General features: G+C 36.0%; 1 protein-coding gene across 2 annotated transcripts in view; it reads right to left on the bottom strand.

The window, feature by feature from the left end:
• The window catches only part of HOMER1 (homer scaffold protein 1), an 86,872-nt gene that overhangs the window by 40,409 nt on the left and 29,291 nt on the right, over positions 1–17,172 (bottom strand). For both annotated transcript variants that reach the window (XM_040540211.1, XM_040540212.1), the window contains exons 3-5: positions 17,004–17,135; positions 12,335–12,427; positions 5,014–5,156 (exon numbers count right to left, since the gene is read on the bottom strand). In XM_040540211.1, coding sequence (XP_040396145.1) covers positions 5,014–5,156; positions 12,335–12,427; positions 17,004–17,135 — 368 coding nt within the window. The remainder of the gene's footprint in view (positions 1–5,013; positions 5,157–12,334; positions 12,428–17,003; positions 17,136–17,172) is intronic.

The following is a 17,172-nucleotide window of genomic DNA, read 5'->3' as shown; positions in this document are numbered from 1 at the left end:
TAAACACCTCCTGATGTTCCTCAAAATAGAAATTAATGCTATGATCAGTTTAGACAGCACTGAAAATCAAGAGTTAAAAAAAGTTATGCATGCTCCCACCCCTATTTGGTAAGAAAGCTACATATAACACTATAAGGAATATCCAAGCATTAGGATTTGACTATAAATTGAAACAAAAAAAAAAGCACAAAAACTTAACTCAAAACTTGTCTTCAAAGCCAACTTAATTCAACATGATCCACAAAATACTTTTACTGTAATGTAACTAAAATATTTTAAGCTTATAGAAGTGCATGGTTATGATACACAAAGTGAAAAGTCTACTGAACAGATTTCTGCATACAACTTTTAATGAAAACTCAGTTAAAGAACATGAGCTAGCAGCAAGATCTTAGGAGGATCTTATCTTTTTTCTTGTTGTTACAGCATTGGATTTACATGCAGCATTATTAAATAGTAAGCTATCTAGACAATAACATATCTAAGATTAAACATCATTTGAAATAAGTTCATTTTCACTAAGGCAATGAGTCAAAATTTTATAATAAAAACTTGTTTGAATACAAAAATAGGAATTTTAACGAACAAGCAACAAACACACACGTATATTGTCTAATCAAAACATTATGTTGTAGAAAATCCAAGTTTCATTAAGTTTAGATGGAACATCTTTACTTATTACATGAAAAAATGACGTAACAGGTTCAAGTCATGCTTGACAGAAAATTGAAGACGTTCAAGATTCATCCCAGAAGAATCCTCTTATAGTAAGTCTTTTTCTGAAAGCATGTTTTATCCCACAGCTTTCTAAAGTGCCAAGAATGGAATAAAACATGTTACAAACAAATGTATTCTTTTCAAAGGGGGAGAAAAAGCAACTTCACCAAGCAGGTACCAAAACATCCCAAGCAGCAGCTGGAGATTTACATACTATTCAGTTTTTGTATTTGAACTATATTCTAAGGCTGAATAAGTTTAGAATAGTATTCCTTTGGGCTCATTCAGACGACTAGGCATTCTATACTATGCACCAGCATGATTAAAACTTTTATTTAAAAGCCAGGTGCACGCACATCATAAGTGGTTACAAATTTTTTAGCATCTTTTTTCTCTCCAAACTCCATTTCATGACCAACCTATTTTTCAGTTTAAAAAAATCACTATTTAAAGAATACACAAAATACTGGGGGGAAAAAAGGAAGAAATAAAAAAGAACAATGTCTAAGCAGACCATGATTTAGTTAAGAAGGAAAATCTATACCTTTTCCAGTCATATTTTAAATATTAGATTTCATTAACAAGCATTTGTTACAAAAAAAGCATTCCTGGACTAACCATAGTTCAGAAAAGGACTGATCAGTGTCTCAGTCAAGATTATTAAAATTCTAATGCCAGGTTTATGCTACGTTTTATTTTCATTTATTCTGGCAACATTTAGTAATGACAGCAGTGCTCAGGCTATACATTAAAAGAAGTAGAAGTTCCCAAGTGATATTACTTCATAATTCAACATTAACCATATTTAGTTTAAAAAAAGGTTTAAAAGAGGTTTAATTGCAAGAGTTTATCTTTCTGTGCAAGGCTGATGACTGTTTAATGTCCTTCTCTCTCGAGCATCTGACTAGAATCACACTGCTTGTGAACAGATTTAGGACTTTCCAGTTACGGATAAATTGAAGCAACTAGACTGATTTTTGCTCTGTTATGCTCATGGGATATGAATGGAATTGTGGACATATACTAGTCAAAGTTCATTTCAATACTAGCAATTATTTACTGAAATAATTGGAAACTGAAGTTCTAATAACAAAACTCTGGTGACTTAAGTAATGCTTTTATTCAGCTTTTGGATATAAATGGTCAAAAAATAACTATAAATACCAGAGTAGTCTACAGTTATGCTGCAGAAACAACACAAGCTCAACTACCTACACCAAAACATACAAAGTGCAGAGAAGAATGCTTGCAGATGCCGCCGTATCTGTCCAGAGAGGATGTGTTATAACAAAATGAAACTGAACATTTTTCAAGTATGCAGATTAAAAATGACAAGATGTAGACTAAAGCATGAACTCCACACTTCTGATTTCTGACCTTGTCAGCTCCTATTAGGCCCTTCCAGTTCACACAAAAACATAGAAACTCCTTCCCCGGACTACTGTTTTGGTAAACAACCCCCGTCAACCTTTTACTTCCATCCTCTACTGCCAAGACACCCGCACTCAGCTGTGCTCACTGATCCTCTCAGCAGCAACGTGGTTCCCACCTCAACCGTGTGGTGCCATGGCACCTTGTCCTGCCCACAGAACTCCAACTTTTGCCCCGTGGCTGCCCAGGCTCCTGCCAAGTGGCTCCACGTGTGCCTTCCCTATGCTCCAGCCTATGCTGAGGACCTTCACTGGATGAGCAGGTACTGTCATGCCATAGCAGAATATAGCTTTCCTATTCACAGGAGAAATGAAGCACGGCCAGCATCAGTAATTCGCACATCCCCTACAGCTGAACTCATTGGAGGGAATACTGTACAACCTTTTCTTCTGAATTAGCAGCTAGCATCTGATCAGTTCCTGAAATAAAGGTAAATATGTACAAAGCACTGCTGCACACAAGACTAGACACACACCTTCCAATGCTATCCTCCTCACCCAGAAGCACTACCTAAACTTCCCTCTTGCTGAAACGCGGGGTGCGGGAGGCTCAGTGATCAGCAGAAGTCAACAGGGCGCAGAGGGAAAGGGTTCAGCGTGGCAGCCCTTCTCTGTCAAACATGGAATGCCACCAATGCACAGCTTCAGCAAAAGGGCAGGAAACCAGGAGGACTACAATCCTTTTCCGTACCGCTGACACATGGAAAGCCCAGGCAGTTGCAAATGATCAGAGTGTAAAGTTTAGTTTACCTTTTTTTTTTTCTTTTTAAACTGGGGACAGGCAGACTGGCTGGAAGAGTGCTCTTCCAGCCAACACAAGTAACTAGGTATCTCTGCTTAGTTGCCCACTTAATATTATCACGTCTTCTCAAAAAGATGCCCGCTTAGACACGACTAACACAATCCTGGAGGCCCCACCTTCCATGTCCTTCATGCATGTATTATATAGTGCCATTTTAGAGAGCCTTCATTAGAGCTAACAATTAAATCCAATTGAGGCAGCTCATTCCCAAACAAAGTTCAGACATCAACTTGTAAAATATTATGGTGCCTGGGAAGTACCTGGCAACTTCTGAAATATAAGATTTTAAATGGTAGCTTCCCTCTGGTTGAGACGGTGTTCCTTGACACTCACACACACACAAAAGGCTTCTTTGCTTTCTATGTGAAAACAATTGTGAGAAAGCACTTAAAAGCATTTTCTTTTGAGTTAAGTAGCAGTATATAAAAAGCCTCAGTTGGGCTTTTCAGTGGCCTACACAAATTTTTATTTATAAAAATTATTCTAGCTAGTGGTATATGACAGGACAAACTAAAAAAAGGCACTCACTACATACATGAAAGAAAAATGCAAAGAATGTAAGTTTTGTAACCTCTATTCTACCCCATCTTACAACTGGAAAGTTCCAACAATATCTTCGGTCATGCTCAATGCAGAGCAAAGTAGTCACTACATTAGCATACCAGAAAACACATTTACGTGTACAGAAAGAGTGAAGATCTTGCAGCTACAACAACAACATAAAAACATTTCTAGTGTGTGGACTTTAACACAACTACTTTTCACAAAAATATTGAGAATTCCAACGCAGAAGTAACAAGTTTAAATGAACTCTTTACAGAACACTGACAGATGTGCAACATTTGTAATAACTCTTTCAACATGCACATAGTACTCTTACAAAGCAGCATTTCTTCTAAAATATATGATAGATGCACTGGTAACAGCTGAAGTATAAAAATAAACAGAATCATTCTGCTAAAAAATTAGTGCAAAAGTATCCTTTTTCCTCATTTGAAAATGTAGATTATTTTTCCAGATACCTTTAATAGTATTATTCTCTTACATAAAATGAGAAGTCTTCAACAATTCCATCTTTGCTCATTTCAAATTATTTGCATGATATATCTGAGGTGCTAGTGTTCCCCAGATATTGATCTTAAACTCTACTTAAGCTGCAATAAGACCATGTTATTTAAAAATAAATAAGTGTAGAATACTTAGTTTTACTCTAAGTTCATCAAATATTTATAGTACTCTACATGGTCTCAGTCCATAATGTGTTTTACTAAATGTATCCCACTTAATGATAACTTTTAACAAGCAAGATACATCCATTTTAACTCATTGTTTAAATAAAAAGTCCTTTTTTTAAAGAACACTGAAGTACAGCATTCATAGAATCACAGAATGGTTTGGGTTGGAGGGGACTTAAAGATCACCCAGTTCCAACCCACTGCCATCGGCAGGGACACCTCTCACTAGACCAGGTTGCTTCCTAGTGCAATGAATTATAATTCAGTCTGGAGCAGGACTACACATCTCCTATATTCTTAAAAAAAGTTGAAAAATGTTTTCAACTGTCAGAACTGTTCAATTAAAGATTGCTTTAAATTGTATAATCCAGAAGCATTGTAAGAGCCCCTCTTCTTCCAACAACTTGTCACTGAAAGGCTGATCAAATACTATCAGTCATTTAAAGAAAATGTGCAGAAAAAATAAATTTAATTGGAATATTCTACAAAGTGGTTAACTTTACTAAGATCTCAGACATGGAAATAATGCTTCCTGTTAAAGGGACACCTGCACTAATGAGTGTTCAAGTGATTGCACTCAGCTGATAAAATTATAAAATAATGCCTCCCCAATCTCATTTCAAGATACTTCTTCATACATGGTTTTGGTTTGTGAAAACAAAGATTATATTGCAAATCTGAAAGCCAGTCCTGTATTTTATATTTTATAAGAAATCAGGTAACTTAATTCTTAAGTGTGCCAGGTAGAAGCCATGACATGGGAGAAGGTCCCTTTAACGAGGAAGGAGACAGGTATCACTTGATTAGGATGTGGGAATGGAATCTGTACCTATGGGTAAATGGCAATGCGTTCTGGGTTGGTTCAGCCCTTGGTTCTGAATTCTGTGTCACCTCCGGCGTCGCTCTCTCGTCATCTGTCCCATTGATACTTTCTGGTGTTAAAGGAGACTGAATATCCCCTCCAGCTGATTCCTTAAGTAAAACAAACAAATGATAAATTAGAATTAAAAACTGACCTCCTCAGGAAGACAATGTCCTTACAAGCACTAACAATAATTCTCAAATAAGATATTAATTTTAGGCAATATTGATGTGAGACTCACAGATTTCCTGCATCTCCCATAGATATTTTTCATCCTGTGATTTTAATTTAGAAGCATATTACCATCAGTTCACACTATCTTGTGCAAAACACAGCTGGCATATGATTTTCTTTGTAAGCCTCCAGCATCCTGCTTACTACAGACTTCTCTCACTCTTGCCTGATACTACATTCGATCACAAACTGATGACTACTCACACCCAGCATTCTTACCTCTCACTCCATATTCTAACACAAAACAAACAAATTCTGATATGTGTTTCAAAATCCAGCCTTCACATTCTGTATTAACCAAAGTGAACAGTGGGAGGGCCCTTGTTAGTGCAGCCAGCCTCACACATGAGCCTCACTTGTAAAGAACACTTGGCCAGCAAAGTCCCTGCAAAACTTTCACAGTCACCTTAGCCTGGCCCTCACTCTTGCTGTTCATGGTACTATCTGGGAAGGATAATACTCCAGCTACAACCAAACAGCTTCCACTACTGCTACATAACTGAAAAAAAAATCAATGGCTATCTCCTATCAGAAGGCACTGGTGCATTTTCAATCACCCCTTACCATGCCAGCACATACATTTGTATTTTGGCCAACAAATACTACTTGCTGTTTTCTAGTCACCAAAAAGTATGTACTTCTAAAAAAAAATGTACACCATGTAGCCCACATCCTAACTTAGAACATTATAGGATTTTCAATCCCTGTATGTTGTTTAATTTTAGCATTTTCTTTCCTAATATATTCTTTTTCAAATAATGGCTTTCAAAGGAGATAATACAGTCATAAGCTAAGTAGCTCATCTTGATTTTAAAATACCTTTCTAAGCTTTTAGTAATCAAGTTGTAACATCTAACTCCAAGGAAGAATACTCATGAACAGAGTTCAGTGGATGTCATGGAGGGGTGTCTGAACAGTAGAGGATGGCTGAATAACAAGCTTTCCACAAACTAAGCATCTCTATGGCCACAAAGCATCTAAACATCTGCATGGGTAACAGATAACACTGCTATTTAATATAATTAAACTGAACCACAAGCACAGTCTCTGAAAGGCTAACTGCTTCTCTTTCCAGCTCTTTGAGTTTTCCTTTTTTTTTTCTGCATAGAAAGCTGAAGAACAGCAGTCACAGAAGGAACTGCAAAGTACCTAGAGATGCTCACTGTCTTAAAAGATCGAGCTCTAACTTTGAGCCTCCACTTGCAGCCTTCAGGTACTTTACACAGATAAGGCTGTTTGAAAGGCAGTACTGAATCTGATCCTTCATCTAGAGGAAAGAGAGGAAAGGTAGCCCAGGACTTGGAGACTTAACCAGATGGAAAAACGCAGATCTTTTGATGAATTTAAGTTCTGGCTGTCAATATCACCTTCCACAAAGCACTGGTGTTACTTAACCAACAATACAGTAGATCAAAGTTTTCATCGTACTTTGAATTACATTAAGCAGTTGCAGCACAACAATTATCAAAATTGTGCTTTTATTCTGACTTCTCACATAATGAGACATACATCTCACATTCTGACAAGTATCTTACTCTACAAGATGAACTAGTGGGTGATACAGAGTCGTACTATAACATTTTAATACTAACTTGAAGTTCTATTGTATTTAGTGTTTATCAAGCAACAGTACATATGTGCACAACTGTCTCCATACTGCACCTTTAAGTTCCTATGGGTTATAAAACAGAAAATAATGATCCTAATTTGTTACACAAATTTACACGATAAAGGCAAATTGCTTATTATATGAATGCAAATTGTTTCCTACTTTCAGAGAAATTCTGTTTTTTATTTTTACTTCTGTCATAATAATATAAAAGTAAAAAAATAAATCTTGATTTTTACAGAATGCTTTTAATGAATTGAAACTGAATTGAAATTAAGTGTGAAAAGAAAGCATAGTTGGCAAGATATTCAGGCACATACATTGTGTTATACAAATTAGGCATTTTTGTCTATTATTATCCTCTGATGTGGTAAACAGTTTCCACTAACATTAAATGAAAGGCATTATGGGCCCCAAAATCTCTTACTACCTCCTCTTCTCCAGCTGCACTACGTTCTGAAAAATACATACTATATCACATAAAGACTGGTTTGCTTTTTATCTTTAAGCTGAAATTCCTACAACATTATTATTACACAAATAAAGCCAAAGATTATTTATTAACATGTTTTATTTATGAAAGCATGAAAACTATTTCAGTAGAAGAAAAATGTGCAGGTTCTACCTAGGCCTATTCTTCAGCAAAGTACTTTCATAGACTTCTAATTTGAATGAAATTCAAGTGACAAAAATTCACACAGAGAAATATCACAGTATGTTATACCTAAAGTTTCACTGCCTGCAAATTCATGAGGGGCTGATATGTATGTAGAAGAGAAGCATCAGAACCTAGTACATATTTCTTCCGCTAATGTAAGTCAGTCAGTGCTCTCATACACTCACAACTATCCCTGCCACATTTATTTGCAGCCAAATGTAATAAAGCTGTCTATGAATAAAGCACCAAATGCAACAGAAAAAGCACTACTTACACTGAAAAAAAGGCTTACAAATAACTTATTTGCATTTTATATTATTCAGAGAGAACAAAAGAATTCTAGAAACATTTTTGTGAGATTAAGTAACAAAGATTTTATTCTGCATCATTATAATTTCACACATCCAAATCAGATTTTTGCACAGCTGGGGAAGAAATCATGGTTAGCTTAAAAAGATTTTCACCCCTCTATTCCTGTTGAAAGAGCAGGATAACTTAGTTGTAACATTCACTGTATAGATCCTATATGGAAAAAACAGTGCTTAAATTGAAAATGGCATGTATTTCTGGAAAAAATTATATACTTTAAGGTCTGCTATTTTCCTCTCATGAGAGCTACAAATAGATATTTCATACGTTTGAGAAGAAAGGATTACCAGCTCTCCTGTGTATAAGGCCACTATCACACCATATATAGGTTTTTGGGGGATATTGAACTCACACCAGTCACTCACCAGTTCTGGATTTACACATGAGTTAGTGAGAATTATACTCAGGAGTATTTTGCTGTTCTAGAGTTTGTCATAGATCTGCACAGTATAAAGGAGCCCTGGCCCTACTAATGAGTAGACAGGACGCTGGTGATGCCAAGAAATATATAAGTGACAGTGCCTGTGGTATTCCAACTATGCATAACATAGGGCAATGCATCAAAAGATGTCTAAAATTTCAGAATCCTGTAAAAAAAATACATGCAGCCAAAGAACAGTCTCTAAAGTAAAACAAGCAGACTTCACAGCACCAATCAGGCCAACTTTCAATGGTGAAAAAATACAGAACAGTAGAAAAGGAGGAGGTTGTTCTAAAATTAAGAACAAGCTAAATCAATTCTTTTTTTTTTTAATTATTCACTTTTTTTTGTTGTTATTAAGCATTCCATATGCTACCCTGGAGTTGCCATTCTTCATAGAGCTTCTCTGTTCAGTACTGACTGGCAATAGCACACAGCTGTCAGCTACCAATTCAGACACTATAATATGACGCTATAATTGTTCTAGTATAGAAATTCAAACATCCCACAGTCATTTTTTCACAAGTTTTATAAGCAAACAAAAGCTTTGCAAGCTTGCACAAAGAAGAAGCCAACAAGTGAGAGAACTGCAACCATTTTGCCCAAATCATCCAATTCCTTGCACTATAAAAGATTCTAATACTAAAACGTAACAGATGTTCACTATTCCTAATAGCGTGCATAGGAGGGGCTCAGAATTACTTAAGGAAGAGTTGAACTGTTTTGACTAAGTTACTCACCACACAATTTCAGATATATTATTAAAATGACCATGGTCCCAAGAAATATCTGAGGACAGATTGTGGCTTAAATAAGAAAATAACCGAGGTTCAGACTCCACTTGGTTTTAAGACTACTGGGGTAAGGCACCCCAACCTGCACCATTTGGTCCTGTACTTGAACCTAATTAAGTTTAGTTTCAAAAACAAAAAACAACAACAACAAAAACAACAACAAAAAAGCAGAAATAGAAAAGTTTTCAGGCTACTGCCTCATGCAGCTTGGTGAACTGCACAACAAAGTGTTGTTCTTTCAGTGTACAGGAAAAGTTGCAACTGAAAATAGGCCATAGGTGGCTTGTCATGGGTTTTATGTCATGAACAAAATTCTCCCACTGAAAGATGAGTCTGGAAATGAAGAAGTGTCAGAGTAGGGAGAGCCAGTATTTTAGTTTTATATAAACAAGGTAAGACCCTTGCAAAACCCTATTATATAAGCCTGAGATAAAGGGACAACAGATGGGGTACCTCTGTGCACAGGTGGTCTTAGAAGTACCAAAATAGACAACTTCTTTCAAGTACACCTTGGACTGAAGCCTCCAGACAGCCCGTCTGTATTATTATATATATCTTAATAGAGGTAGGTAGAAAGTGCAAGTTCTTTGACACAGCAATAATGCTTTTCTCTTTATTTGAAGAAAGCAGTGCACTCAGTGGGACTTACACATAACAAAGCAGCATCTCTTTTGTAATTTGTTGGTTGAGACCACTGTCCTTCTCTGGACAAGTTAAGTTCTTTTTAGAGTCAAGTTCAATGGTGAGTTTACATATTACCCGATATTCTGGGAAATTAAAGCAAAAGCTGCAGGTCAATAGGAGGAGAACAAGCAATATTAAAGAAACAACAGGAATGCAGAATTTAAGTTGAGCAGTGGGATAATGGCCCTGGGGAGCCTGCCCCAGTGCCTCATGCCCTTTGGGTGTAGAACGTCTCCCTAACACCCAACCTAACCCTCCCCTGTCCCAGCTCCATGCCATTCCCTTGGGTCCTGTTGCTGTCCCCAGAGAGCAAGGGGAAAGAGAGCTGTAAAATGACTGAGAAATGCAACACTGGAATTACATAGTTCGAAATCATTTTTTGGTAGACAATCAAAATGACAGAAAGTACTCCAAGTGCCTCTAGGGTCCCAGCTCCCTTCACCACTACCAACTACCCATCTTCACCCCCCCCCAAGTTATTAATCTCTTTGAAGGAGCCCCAGCACTATGGAAATGTTACAGTATGCTGTGAAGCCATCGCTTCTCATCTGTTCCAAACTCCAAAGTTCCTGATTCAGCTCCCTTCTCTCTGGGGAACTAATGAGAAGCATTAAGTATGTGACGGCTATTATGCTGATGTGTCAGCACTGGCACTAACTGTATCTTTTGAAATAATACACTAACTTATCAACACAGCTAAAAGCCAAGAAATGAAAAGTAAGGCCTGAATATGAAATTATTCTTAAGTGTGCAGTAATTAAATTGCAGCTCTCAACGTGCATTATCGAATTGCTCAAGGTAACACTTCTATAGCTGCCTACAGTATAAAATGTTGGGCTCCACGTATACAGGGAAATCTGTACAGGAAAATGAACAATATTAATAGCTCATACAGAATAAGAGAAAGCTTTAACCCTAGGCAACGGCTAGATGAAAGAATCCTGTCTCTGAGTAATTCAAAATTATGTCCAATCCAAGTAAGTCCAAACTCCATTTGACAATGTCAGATTTAACTTTGGAGTCCAGACTATTAATCAACATGTTAAAATAGAAGCACACTAATTGCTTTGCCTATAACATTGAGTAACTAGAGGCCTGGCTGAAGTACTCTACTGGCTATAAAACCAAGTGTATACTAGGTTATAGCATCAAAAATATCTGTATCCATTGTCTATGTGCTTGTTTATGGAATTTACCATAAATTTAGGGACAGTCAAGAAAACTTGACTAAAAAAGGCTGAATTAAAAAAAAGACTGCTTTTTTTTTCTCCTGTTACAGTACAGTGATCGGCTTCCCTTTAATACTGATAGCCAACTGAGCACCTGGGCAAAATGCCTACCAGGGAAAACAACATGAAGTTGGTTCATTGTGTATACGCTTGTGGTTGTTCCACTGACTTGTCTTGGAAGAACACCAGATGTAGCTTTCTGGTGGCAATAAGCCTATTTCTACAGCATCTTGTAAACTGCCTGCCATCCTTTTTCCATCAAAGATCAGGAGCATAATGTAGCGCAAAGCATCCAAGAGATGCACTGATTCAATGAACAAAGTGAACAAAATGCACTCCCCAGAAAAAAAAAAGACTCAGCTACATTAATCCTACTCAGGAATCCCTGCTGAAGTTTTAAAGCTGCTTCATCCTCCAAAAGCAGGAATTACTTTTGTCTTCACTATCGCTTAAAATAAAACACATAGCTACACACACAGAGCCAGAAACACTGGAAAACAGAGGCATAAATTCCTCATGCAATTCCTTTTTTTCAAAGTATCCATTTTCAAGTAAAGCATCCATTTTCAAGTAAATTAATTTTAGGCATGACTAATGTCAATATGACTATATTATATTAAGTTATCTTCCTGTCGGGCCTATGTTAGACCAGTTTGTATGTTTTGAGATGTCTTTTTTGAACTCTTGTTTTACAACATGGCTAAATGTAATAAAAGTCTCATGTAACTGTCATCTCTCTAACACATTTCACAAATGGATACCACACAGCAGGAAATAAGCAAAAATAGTTTGCTGGTTTGGCTTTGATTTTTGTTTTTATGATTCTTATATAAAGTTCTCTACAATGTATCAACTTAAGTTTCACAGTTATGGTAAGAAAAGACACAAAAGGTCTTCACTATGGATTTACTTACATAACTGCTCACTATCTTTATTCTTTTCTGGGGAAACCTCAAAGAAACGAATAACCTCAAAGAAACGAATAGGAAAAAATACGAGGCCTATTTTTCTCCCTAAATAAGCAAATAAATAATCCACCCTTAACATGGTATGGGACATCCCTTTGGTAATTTTAAGTCAGTTATCCTGGCTGTGTCCCCTCCCCACCTCTTGCCCACACCCAGCCTGCTGGACTTTGTGGGGAGCAGCTGAGAGGACTCAGGGTAACTGGGCAGTACCTCGTTCATTTTTTAGTACAACATGTATGTGTAAGATACAATACAAATTCTTAGAACAGTTAAGTAGCATAGACTTTAAAGTACTAGGCTTGAATCAAGCAGTAAGACTCACTTGAGAAGGTGTACTTGTTAGCTCCATCTTTTCTTGGGATTTTTCTTTTGCCAGCCGTGCAGCTTCTTTGAATTCCTGAAATTTTTCTGCAAACTGAAGGTACATAAGTTTAAAAAAAGAGAGAGAGAGATTGTAGGCGTGAAGTAGTTATTTTACATGCAGAACAGAACGCTGTACTTAACATTTTACAACATAAAATTCTGTCAGTGGAACTTGTTAATTTTTCTCCTTATTAGATACTTATCTGAGCAAGTCACACAGTGACATACCTTCCAGTACCTTTCAGACATAACATATTCTGTTTATATGGCAGGAAAATTGAGATTCAACAAAGTTTCATCTGTTGTTGACAGTGTTAAAAAAAAAGACCCTCAGGTATGGCTAGTAATAGTGGTAAACTGACTTACACATCGGCTTTCAGATTCAGATTTTACTCTCTTCCTCACAATGAATGATCGGGTTCTGAAGCCTACTGTGGTCACTACTCACTTCAAAAAGCTCCGTTCTTCCCTAACTGAAAAAATACTGATTTTTCCCCAAATTTTAACATTCATAATTCCAATAGCTAACTAAGAAATCAGCAGTGGGAATACTTAGTCAGGTTCATTTCTTGTAGTAACTGTCATATGAAGCTTGATTTCTCTGCTACATGTACGTGTAAAGCAACGGTTTAGAAATCCGTGCAGACTTAAATCACTTTTAACCTAGATTCTCTGGCCAGAGAAAAAATTGGCTCCATTGGTCTCGGCTTTACATTACACCAATTGCTATAGCAGCCAAGCACTCATTTTCACTTGCTACTGCTTTTATAAAGAATATGATCTTACTACAATCAACTAAAGACTGAAATAATTTTGCAGAAACACTGGAGACCTTCAATAGCTTCTAAACTTCTCCAGCAACAGCATACAAAGAAGTTGTTTTGCACTGCATGTATTTAGAAAGATGAAGGTTATTTCTGTGTGACACAATCTCCTCAACTATTTTCAATCAGAATTTCACTTGTTATCCAAGATACAAAAAATCTTATTGTCTTTAAAGTTCTCCTAATGTGCTATTAGTACTTGAGGAAGTATCATTTTTCTCCTCCTGAATCCTATATTTCAGTTGGCAGGTTATTTAAAAGCATACACTTCCTGAATACAGGAGGAGACAAATGCCATGCTGAAACACTAATACAGCATCTAAAAAGGTCTTAGAAGAGATGATAGAACTGGCAACAGATCCCCAGACCTATATGATACTCATTTAGGACTCATAGATAGACCTCAAAATCTCATTGGTAACCTATTATTTAAATAAGTTTGAGGACCAGAGGACTGGTAAGTGGAAAACATGACACCGAGGTTTAGAATACAAGGCTGAAGAAACACTAGGCAGTAAATGTGATCTTCTGTATCACAGAAGAAGGTAGAAACTGTAAAAAAAAAACTATAGTGAATAGACAGATAGGTATTAAATATTCTGAGAAAGAGGCAACAAGGCTAATGTAGAGGAAATTTTCATAAATTTACTTGAATTCCTTGATACATTCATGTGACGGATGATAGCAATCTCTTGAAACAATCCCTAATTAACAAAGATGAGATCTTACGGTATGAAAACAAGGGTACTCTGGAGGATTAATAATCTAAGGAAAAGATGAAAATTGTGGGAGGAGAATATCCATTATGACACTTTTGCCATATAGCATACTCTTAAATTACTCAGAATAAACGAGGCTAACTAGTTCAAAGGGATAAGAGACAGCAAATCTGAGGAGCATTTCTTCCCATACAGAAGAATGCTATCAAAATATTTTGGTATTTTATTTTATATGACTTATATTTTATATAAACATTTCAATTATATAAAATTATTTAATTTTAGTGACTATTAAATTAATCATTCACTATATACAATTTAAGTATATAAAATTTTGTTTTTTATTTTATATATATATATATATATATATATATATATATATATATAATATTTTATTACTTATATTTTTGGTTGAGAAATGAGCCTCAGTTTTTCCTGAATGTCATGAGACATTCTGCTCCTACTACACCAGCAAGAGGGACTGTACTAAGTACAGTACTACTGTACTACTCTGAAGAGAATACTCTTCAAGATAGAAATCATCTTTTAAGTGCCATTGACTACTGCCTGACTCCTGACAGGACAATCTTGAAGTGAACCTGTGGTCTGACATATTGAGAAAAGGTCTAGTGAAGGTAAACAAATGTTTAATTAATTTTCTTTTATTCTGTTTGCATGTAAGGAATTGGTTCATGTGCCTTACTTTTCCATCAAATATTCTCAGTCACAATTATCATACAGAAAGAGCTTACCATTGTTGCACTCTACTCTGGTAATCAGTTTATGAGGACAAAGGCACATGAACCAAATAGTCCAAAAGTCAGATACTTAGTATGAGCTTTGGAAATCATCTGCTTGTTTAGAGAGACACAGCTACGCAGACAATGATATATTGATAATATTGATACATAAAATATTTATTATCATTAGAAGTCCTGATTATATGTTTCATTAGTCTTCTGAAATCACTCACAGACTAGACTAAGTGTTTTGTGGTTGTTGGCTCCCTGGAACTTCTAATATTTCTCTTGGGCCCAGAGACACTACTGTAAAACGAATTACATATAACGGGGCTGTTCACTTTGGGACTTCGATACATCAAATACAGAAAAACATTCCAGAATCAATTTTAAGGCAACTTCTTGAAGCAAACTGTTTCTGAATAAAACCATTGATACAGTTTGTTAGCACCGTTACTACCATTCAGTAGTACCTCCAGCCCTTAATTAGATTTCACGTCCTACAGTAGTAGGCGTATCAAAGAGTGCTGTGGTGAACATGACTACAATGCCAGTGCGTAGAAATGAGAGTTGGTAACTTGACCAGACACACAAGACAAGAAAGGAAAGACAGATGTGAAAGATGTGATTTCTCTAAAAACTACATAGCGGATTCAGGGTTTCTAATTCAACTTTTCTGATTCCAAAATCAGTACAGCTACCAGCTCCTGTGATTAAACAGATCGTGATCTAAATAGGCTTGGTTTTCCTCAAATACATCTTTGTTAATTTTACAACATTAACATGAAAATTTTCACCTCTGAAATTAAGTAGCAATGATCAGCAACTTTTACTACGATCAAAATCATAGTTTGATAATTCAGATATAGTATACTACAGGAACAATTTCCTGAAAACGTCCTGAGGATTCATCTTCCGAACAGGTCTGTGACTTGTTATTTTTCTCAACAGATTTGTGTTCTTCATAAATCATAGCAATCCGAGTAACTGCTAATCAAACATGTCATTTGACAAAATATCTACCGTAGCTTTTCAAATTATTAGGCTAGATTCTTTGAAATATTAGCAAAAGTTATAGCCATATTGGTGAGCATGTGCTTCTAGGACATACACACCAATTTAAATAAATGAGAAAGTTTCTAAGTTCACTGAGGTAATGATATACATAAATGCACGTGCATATATACAGCATTAATACATTAATATCACTCAGAATTTTGTGGATTTGTGGTGCTTCATAGTAATGAAAGCTCTCTGATTATGAAATGAAGAAACCCTATAAGCATATCAGATTGTCCAAACAAAGCAGATATACTGGTTCTCTTTTTAATGAATTTTTAGCAGGCCCATGCTTACCCCTTGGATAGTGACAACTATTTTCTAAAGTGGGCAGGTCTGGTTTTTTTTTTGTGGTTGTTTTTTTGTTGTTGTTTTTGAAACAAGCCAATCATTATTCCCTACTTGAACATGTACTACTACTCCTTTTTATTGCATTTGGGTTTCCAGATCTTTGGTATATTTTGGTAAAATTTTCTTCTTAGTGTAGAGGTACATTCTTAAACAGAAAGTCCTTATCTGGAGAAAGGTGATGTTGTACATGTTCATGGACTTACCTACCAAAGTAGGTATCAATAGCAAGAGGTATTGTAGAATTAGCGCTCACAGGAACTATACCACTACTTTGAGAAAAACTCAAAGGGGGTCACTGCTTTCCTTGGATTAAGGCTGACTACCCTCCTACACAACTAGACCAGATAAAGAAAAGCCATATAGGGCACAGCTTCTTCATTAAATATTTCAACAAGAAATTTGTATTCCAACAAGAAACTGTACTTTCATTTTACATGGAATAATTTTCCCCACTAGCTTTACCTCAAGCCTACAGATGTTGAAATATTGGCAACAAGATGCGCTACATAGCAGAAAAAAGATGAATGTGGCTTAAAAGACAAAAATGCATCTGAAGATTAACAACTTTTTTTTCTGGACTATCTCAATATAGAAGAAACACTAAATTGTCTACTCTTTTAAACTGTCATGAAAAACTGTAACAGAAGAAAAACTTTAAAATTGAGAAACCTAACTAATAATTAGAAATCATAGAGAGCATACAGTGTGATAGCTTTAATCTCCTTCCTTTTCTCAATCAGTTAGAAAATTCACAGGTATCAAAGTGTTAAAAGCATATTGTCATGATGATCTGTCTTATCTTTTATGTTATAAGGACAGATACAGATTTTGTAAATTATTTGTAAATAACAACAGTGAGTCAAGATACAACCAGAAGGAATCCATTATTCTTAAGCTGTTTGATTGGCCAAATAGTTACCATTCCTCATACTTACTTTTGACAGATGATGTTCAGATGAAAATCCCAAGCCATAGACTGTATTCGCTCTGCTGTCTGCCCATTGGCCAAACTTCTGGGATGTTTTAGTAAATGTCATGTTGGGGGTGATAGTGCTATTTATTATTGCCTGAAAAAAAAGTAATAGTTGTAAAAAAAAGTGTTTT

Source organism: Cygnus olor, chromosome Z (genome assembly GCF_009769625.2).
Source record: "Cygnus olor isolate bCygOlo1 chromosome Z, bCygOlo1.pri.v2, whole genome shotgun sequence".
NCBI classification, from domain to species: domain Eukaryota; kingdom Metazoa; phylum Chordata; class Aves; order Anseriformes; family Anatidae; genus Cygnus; species Cygnus olor.
This window is presented reverse-complemented; position numbering and strand designations above follow the sequence as displayed.